Source organism: Gossypium arboreum, chromosome 9 (assembly GCF_025698485.1).
Source record: "Gossypium arboreum isolate Shixiya-1 chromosome 9, ASM2569848v2, whole genome shotgun sequence".
Taxonomy (NCBI): Eukaryota; Viridiplantae; Streptophyta; class Magnoliopsida; order Malvales; family Malvaceae; genus Gossypium; species Gossypium arboreum.
The window spans coordinates 64,451,947-64,460,189 of NC_069078.1; the positions used below are offsets into that span (position 1 = coordinate 64,451,947).

Consider the following 8,243-nt stretch of genomic DNA (forward strand, 5'->3'; position numbering starts at 1 on the left):
AAGTCCTGCGCCTTGCAGTTTTCCTAAACTTGATTCTGTGGATATTAGTTTTTTGGGGAAACCGGTCTCTAATGAAGAGAATTAAAATTCCCTTTTTGATATCGTTCCGCTTAAAGCTCTGGGCAGTAATAGTTTTCATGCTCTTGTTTTCCAAAAGCAGTGAGGCACTGTTGGGGGAGCGGTCTGTGATTGGGTCAGAAAAGTTTCGATGGAAACTTTATTGAGCTTGCTCTAAACAATACCTTAATTGTTCTTATTTTGAAGGTTCAGAATCCGGAAGTGTTTGGTCAATTTCAATCAATAAGTCTCTGCTCGATCCTTTACAAGTTGACGATGAAGGTAATTGCTAATCGTTTTAAACACATTTTTCCTAAAATTATTGCGTAGGAACAGGCCGACTTTATTGCAGGAAGAAATATCAACGAGAACATCATTTTAGCTCAAGAGGTAATTCATTCTATGCTTAAAAAAATAGGAAATGAATGGCGATTAAAATCGATTTGGAGAAGGCCTATGATAGAGTAAGTTTGGATTTCATTGACGTTTCTCTCTGAGTGGCAGGTATCCTTGAATATCTTGTGAATGTTATTATGTCCTCTATTTCTAATTTTACTATGCAAGTTATGTGGAATGAGTTCCGTTATCTAAATTCAGTCCTGTTAGAGGAATCTGACAAGGGTGTCCTCTTTCTCCCTACCTTTTTGTACTTTGATTCAGGATGCTATTTCACAAAAAAAAATAGAACCCTATTTGTTGATGATTTGGTTATCTTCAGTAAAGTCGATTCGAAGCATTGTAGAATTTTGAAAGATATTTTTGATAGATTTTGTGCATTATCTAGGCACAAAATTAAATCTAGGAAGGCTAACATTTTCTTTTCTAAAGGCGTGGGTGAGTCTTTAGTGGATATGATTAGCACTATGTTTAGTTTTCAGCGAGTTCATAATTTTGGTCATTACCTAGGTGTCCCTCTTTTTCTCCAAAGAGTTACTAGTGGCACTCTTCAATTCGTGGTAGAAAAAGTGCGTAGTAAACTTCAGAGTTGGGAAGCCAAAAAACTCTCTTTAGTAGGGCAAATCAGTTTAGCTCAATCAGTTCTCTTATCTATTCCTAGCTATTTTATGAAGTCCATAATGTTACCTAAGAGAACTTGTGATGAGATTGAAAGGTTGGTTAAACAGTTTATTTGGGGATCATCTGAAAGGAAAAAGAAGATGGCTCTGGTTGGTTGGGATTCTATTTGTCAACCAAATGTTTATAGTGGTCTTGGTTTGAGGAATCTCTGTGATTAGAATATTTATTTTTTGATGAAATTGGGGTTTAAATTGATATCTGATAAGGAAGCTTTTTGGGTTCGTGTGCTTAGATCGAAATATCAAATGAAGGATGAGTTACCTGTTTGTATTGATAGAAATAGAAGTTCCTTTCTTTGGAAGTCTCTATCCAAAATTTAGATATTACTTCGGGAAAACTTACATTGGTCTGTTGGAAATGGTCACAAAATTCAATGCTGGAAGGACAAATAGATTCCCGATATTGGACCTTTGATTAGACACATTCCTCTTAGTGTTAATCTGAATTATGATTACTTACTACATGAGATGATTTTTTGAGGTTGGCTTGTAGAACTTAGATCTCTTTCAAGTTTAGCTTTCAGAAGATATGATACAGGCTATTAAGGGCATCCCTCCTCCATATCCTTTTGAAGGTCCTGATAGAATTTCTTGGAGTCACACTTCATCTGGTGCTTCTTCTGTTAAATCTGCTTATAAGGCCATTAAGAAAGGTGACTGGAATCCGGAAGATGAGAAATGGAAGATTGCTTGGAGGTTTCCTGGCCCTCAACAGATTCGCATATTTATTTGGACTATTTTACAGGGAAGAGTTCTTAGTAATGTAGAAAGAGTAAGGAAAGGACTCTCGGATGATCCTTCTTGCCTCATTTGTGGATTTCAATTAGAAGATATTTTGCATATCCTTCGAGACTGTCTGGTAGCCAATGATGTTTAGGCTCAGGCCAATCTAGGTAAGTTTAGTCTAAATTTTTTCTCCTTTCTTTTTTAGGATTGGTTTCTTCTTAATTTGCAAGGGAATAGGTTGATTCATGATAGATGAGTTAGTTGGACTTGTTTCTTTAGATTTCTTATTTGGTGCATATGGAAAAATCAAAATTTCTACATCTTTCAAGGTAAACCTTGGAGCTCGAATAAAGTAGTTCAAGGTTCTTATAGTTGGGCGATCCATTTCTTCTCTTCATCTCAAGAGGTTTCTTTTGGATGTCTTGATCATTCTGTTGAAGTTCATACCTCTGAAGAACGGGTTTATCTTTATACTGATGGTGCAGTGCAGTTAGATTCTGGACTTGCTGCAGCTGAGGGAGTTGTTCATGATAAGGAGGGACATTGGATCTTTGGCTTTCACCAATTTCTTGGTAAATGTACAGTTTTTAATGCGGAGCTCTAGGGGATTCTTGATGGCCTTAAACTCATTCAACGTAGGGGCTATGATCATGTTATCATTCATTCTGATAGAATGGAAGTTGTTAAAGGCATTCTCGGAAGTTCTTCAACTGTCTCAAATTTCGCTTTGATTAAGCGAATCATTAATATTTTTCCTCAGAAAAATCAATGGTTTTTAGAGTATATTCCGAGGGAACGGAATCAGGTTGCTGATTGTTTAGCTAAACAAGCTTTGATCGAGAAAGCAAATCATCAAGTTCTCAACGTCCCACCCAAATGGCTCGTATTCTAATAGATAGGGATAAGTTTTCTGGTAGTTCTTTCAATTAAGCTTTAATTTTGTAATTTTTTAGCGTTACCTTTTATCACCAAAAATAATAATAAGTAAAGTTCAAGCCCCAAATATTTAAGCTGAAGCCAGATTGATATTTAAACAAGTTTATTTTTGCTTAAACTCGATTTTCATAATTTCATTCAAACCCTCTCAAATTTGAAACAAGTTTTAAAATTTGAATAATTAACTCAACCTTTAAACATGTGAGTAGACGTGAGATGGTAATCATATCAGGTTGTCATTTGAGCCGAACTTGAAATATACAAATTCTTCATTCAAACAAACCGCTGGATACATTGAGCCAAATTTAGATAAGAGAAGAAATTACAGATGTTATTAACTCGAGATTGAACATTCTAAACCTAAACCCTAAACCCCAAAAAACAAGTTACGACAAACAAGAGAATGTAAATCAGAACTCTAAGAAGACCTCTCGGTATGATGATGATGAGGACGAGGACGGAGCCTGAGAACAAATCTGAGGAACGTACGCGTTGCCGTCATCGTGCATCGATACGGAAGCATTCAATCGTTTCTCCGATACCAGCGGCAATTCTTGACCAAAAGTAATATCTCCTTCATGAAACACTCTGTGATCAATGTATTCAAGCATGTCTCCGATGTTGAAATCGACGGTGGTCGTTCCGTCACATTCCATTTGATTGTCAAGCTGTTCGTTTTCCAGGGGAATGGTCATATGATAATTATGAGAAGGAAACTGATGATATTCATTGCTTTGTTGAATGGTGTAATTGTTTAGTATCATCTCTTGACCTTGTAAGCACCCACGTTGAAATGGAGGGGAACAGCTTGAACTTCTATCATAGTTTCTTCCACTTGTAATTTGTTGAGGAACCTTGCTTTTATGGTGGACTCGACATAGAACCCAATCGTCTAACTAACAATAACAAGACAAATAGAAATGAATCGAGTTAGTAAATCATATGGTGAGATTAGCTTTGAGTCTATCAACCTCCTGATAGTCTATCAAATAATTTCCTTTATAATAGATATATAAAGATAAATATTTTATTTTTAAAATAGTGAAAGAGACTTTTAAAAACTACATGAAAATACATTTTGTATTTTAAAATTTTGATGAATGAAATCGATAGAATTAAGTATCTATGACCTGCAATTCGGGTTTAATTCGATTCTTTTATTAAAATATTGCAAATGACTTACTCGCATTGATCCTTTAGGTTTCTGAGGTAGAAAGTGATCATAGAGAAGCCTATACTCAGTCATCACCCAATCGGTCCTTGAAGCTTTAGGAGGCCGACCTTTGTAAAAGACAAGAGTTTTCTTCATGCCAAGACATTGTGACCCAACAGAAGTGATGATCGGTTTATCAGTCCCGGTGGCTTTCCAATACCCGCATCCCGTCGCTCTATTTGGACGTGTCCCATTCGGATACTTCCTATCTCTTGGACTAAAGAAAAACCACTCATTCTCCCCAAACAAAGCCTTACCTGCAACCATAACCAAAAGAAAAATATATGTTATTTCCACTACAAATAATTTGTCATATACCAACGACTAAAAGGAGGGATTGGACAAAAATATTAGACCTGTTTAAAATATGAGTCAGGCTCGAGTTAGAACATTCAAGGCTCGAGCTTGACCTGCTTTATATCATTTTTAATATTATGTAATTCCTAACAAATAAAAATTAAATTATAGTAGTATTATACAATACTGTATAAAATGTTACTATAGTATAATATTACTATAATGTAAATATTAAAAAAATGTTAAATAACTATATGTAAAATTTAAATAAATAAAAATATATAAAATTATTAAATATTAAATTAAAATTATATAATATTTTTAAAAAATTAAATTAATATGAGTTTGTGCTTAAGTTAGCTATTTACAAATACTAAAAGACTTGGGTAAAGTTTTAGGTCCATATTTCAAGTTAGACTTGAACAAACATAAAGTGTGTTAATATAATGTCTAAGCCTGACTAGACCCAAATCCAACTTGATCTAACCCATGAACCTCTCTATTTGTACTAGCAATCATTTTAAAGAAAATGACAAATTTTATTGTTGAGAGGAAAGAAATGTGGATGTTTTTCAAGAGCTCATATATATCAACAGTCGTGGTTAAATGATCGATATACGCAAGACATATGCTAACAAAAAGAGTCTCTCTGTCACAATAGATAAACCTATTCCAATGGTAAGAATATGTATTGATATAAGTTGCGATATTTGTCGCAGATGAGTAATCTGTCAGTACAAACTTGATAATAGTGTAGTCTTTGGTTGTCGCTAAAAGTCCATCAATATGCTATATTTTGCTTGTAGTGTTCAACTTTTCATTTTTCTTAAAATACTGTCTCGATATAAGTAATAAACTCACTTTTGAGTTGGATAATAGATAAATAAATACTATGAGTGTGATATATATATATATATATATAGTTTGGTCCAATTAAAAATTTGAAAAATTATTGATCGATTCAGTTACTTAAGTAGGTTAAACCAAATTGAATTGTGTTCGGCTTAAAAGTATATTATATCATATATATGTTAAAAATCGTTTAAGTCAATCAATTTAGTTTAAAAATTCACAATCAATAGCCGACCAATATAATTTTTATTTGTATTTTTATACAATATCTATTTTTAGTCATAACTTCTCCTCAACCCTTAAATCGAAAGAAAAATACATTTAAACACGCTTGAACCCACATCCTTCTAGTTGCTGCAATAGCAACGGTTTGACAACATAATCTATTTTTAATTGCCTATAAAACCTCCATAACTATCATAAATAACTTGACCAAACCAATTCAATCAGAAGCTATGTATTCAATCAGGTTGAGTTGAGTTTTGGACACAGAAAGAGTACCTGGAAGTTCCCACGGATCGAACTTGTAGATATTGACATCAGCAATGATATTGATAAGGGGATTGGAGGAAGAAGAGAGCTTTTGGGTTAAATAATAAATGATAAGCTCTTCATCTGTGGGATGAAATCGAAAGCCTGGTGGGAGGATATCACTACCACTACTCATTCCATACATTTTAGGAAGCAAAGGGGAAGAATTTTAGATGCACATTGGTTTGTATTTATAGAGAAAAAAATCATGCACAACCTACCAAACAAGAACAAATGATGTGCTTTTGATCTTTGGTGAAATCACCATAATAATAATAGTATTATTATTATTATTATTTAGTGGTCACGATTGGATTTTGACATTATGTTGTTTCGAATTTTTGTTTTTTTTTGAAATATACTAATCCATGATAAGTATCTTGTATATATATATATTTCCACACTTTACTCAAATTCAAATATTGTAATTCAAATTAGAGATATATACATTAGAGATATGTGTACAATCCATGATGAAGTAGCCTAATTCGACTCGATTCAATTTATTATATTATTTAAAAATAACTAAATATATAAATAAATTTAAATAAAATTAGCCATTTGAAGGGACTCAAATCTAGGCAAAACCTATCAACACTCTTAATTTAGATGCATTGTTTTGCATTTGATTTTGTATGCATGGTTACTATTATTTCATGTAGGTTAAGATGATTAGGGCTGTTTTCTCTACTTCAAATTCAGCTCTCTGGATGATATCGGTTTGGTTAGATTTTTTTAAAAATTTTTAATGGGTTTTAGTTTTTGGACTTTATTTTGTCTTTAACAAAATGAGTTTTATTTTAGAGCTTTTGGATATTATTCAAAATATTTTTCATAAATATTTCTTTAAAAATAATTAATAATGTTTTATAAAAATATTTTTATATTGTATTTTTTAACACGAAATTTCTAACTTCACTAAAAATATCCTCGTACTGGTTGGCTGTTATTATTAAAAATAATGTCTTTTTGGGTACCATTCATAGGTTTTATCATAAGTTTGGATCAAATGTTTTGAAATAAAATAAGTTGCATTGGCCTATCATTAACTTCCCTGAATGTAGACTTTGGTTTGTTTTTCTAGTAATTCTCAACAGTAACATCTTATATATACATACGTAGGTTGACATATAGATGCCATGACTGCGAATATCCTTTAGAATTTCTTGTATTAAGTGCAATTTTCTTTCCATGAAAATGACAGTTTTTTATTAAAATAATCTAAATAATTTAATTAATTACTAAAATTACTCATCTTTTTAATTAAACATCAAAATATCTTAAATCTACAGTAAAAATTAGTGGAGTCAAATTATATGGCGTCACCAACTTGTCACATCATCAGGGAGCATAAAAAATTAATTTTTTGGTAGAGCCATGTAGAATGGCGTCACCTGTATAAATGTTAAAGAAATACTAAAATTTTTAAAAATATAAGGGACTTTAAAAAAATTAATCATTTTCTGGTGGAGCCAATTAATATGGCGCCACCAAATTCCCCTGCCACGTAAGTTTTTTTTTTTTTTTTTTTTTACTTTTTTTACTTTTGTTTTTTTATGTTTTGTCTTTTATCTTTATTTATTTATTTATTATTATTAATTTTAAAAATTTGAAATATATATTTGAAATTTTTATTAATATATATTTTAAATTTTAAATAGATAGCTCGAAATTTTAAATTTTTTAATTCAATCAGTTTTAATTCAATCAGTTTTATTGGAATTAGTTTTTAAGTAGATAGCTCGAAATTTTGTTGCTCTCAAAACTCTTCTTTTTCTCTTCGTATTTTTCAAACGTTCCGATGATAGAAAAAATCATTGTTTGTTCGTTGATCACTGCAGAGGTGTTGCTGCTTTGATCATTGTGTTGTTGTATCCTGGGAGGCATTCGACTAACGTTTCTCCAAGTACCGTAGGAGCGACCAAATCTGTCTTAAGGAAACTGTGTTTCACAGGCCTCAATATTTCGTAAAATCTCTATTCTTCCTTTTTATTTTAATTTTGTTAGGGTTTTGATTGATTTTCGTATTTAAAAAATTAAATATAAATTATTCTATTTATATTTTATTTTATATATAAATATTTATTTATCTATGTTTATATTTTTTTCGCTAACGTGTTTTGTCCAACACTTAGTGTATCACTGTATGTTACATTACTCTATTTGGTCATTTAGCTGAAATGTAAAATTTTGATGTTTAGTTATTGAAATATAAGATTATTTAAAAGCACATTTTACTAAATTTGAAGTAAATTTATATATTATAATTATAATAATTTATAAAATTGACTGCATCACCAACATTTAAAATCGTTCTAAACTAAAAATATTTATTTTAAATAATATAATAATTAATAATTATAAACAAGTTGGTAAAACAATGTTTGAAAGTGAGACTTCCCGTTAAGACTAAGTCTTTTAATTAGACTTATATTTTATTTGAAAAATATGAAATCGATTAAAATAATAAAAACAATGAATAAAATTATTCAAAATTTAAGATTTGGATCGGAATGTAAAAGATTGAGATTACCCCAATATTCCAGAATCTTAAC

The 8,243-nt window shown here is 31.2% G+C and overlaps 1 protein-coding gene across 1 annotated transcript; it reads right to left on the reverse strand.

Moving 5' to 3' along the window:
• Positions 1-3,174: 3,174 nt before the first annotated feature.
• Positions 3,175-5,864, reverse strand: LOC108456355 (NAC domain-containing protein 2-like). Its single transcript, XM_017754949.1, has 3 exons — positions 5,659-5,864; positions 3,979-4,265; positions 3,175-3,691 (listed from the first exon to the last, which is right to left on the reverse strand). The coding sequence occupies exons 1-3, from the start codon at positions 5,831-5,833 to the stop codon at positions 3,206-3,208; spliced, it is 948 nt and encodes a 315-aa protein (XP_017610438.1). The 5' UTR covers positions 5,834-5,864; the 3' UTR covers positions 3,175-3,205.
• Positions 5,865-8,243: the final 2,379 nt, after the last annotated feature.

What these genes read in the sequence shown, in the direction of transcription:
- LOC108456355 (XM_017754949.1), bottom strand. Translation starts at nt 5,833, where the DNA reads ATGTATGGAATGAGTAGTGGTAGTGATATCCTCCCACCAGGCTTTCGA. An exon ending in CGATCCGTGGGAACTTCCAG is followed by an intron (nt 4,266 to 5,658) that starts GTACTCTTTCTG and finishes TTATGGTTGCAG; the next exon opens with GTAAGGCTTTGTTTGGGGAG. An exon ending in AACCTAAAGGATCAATGCGA is followed by an intron (nt 3,692 to 3,978) that starts GTAAGTCATTTG and finishes TGTTATTGTTAG; the next exon opens with TTAGACGATTGGGTTCTATG.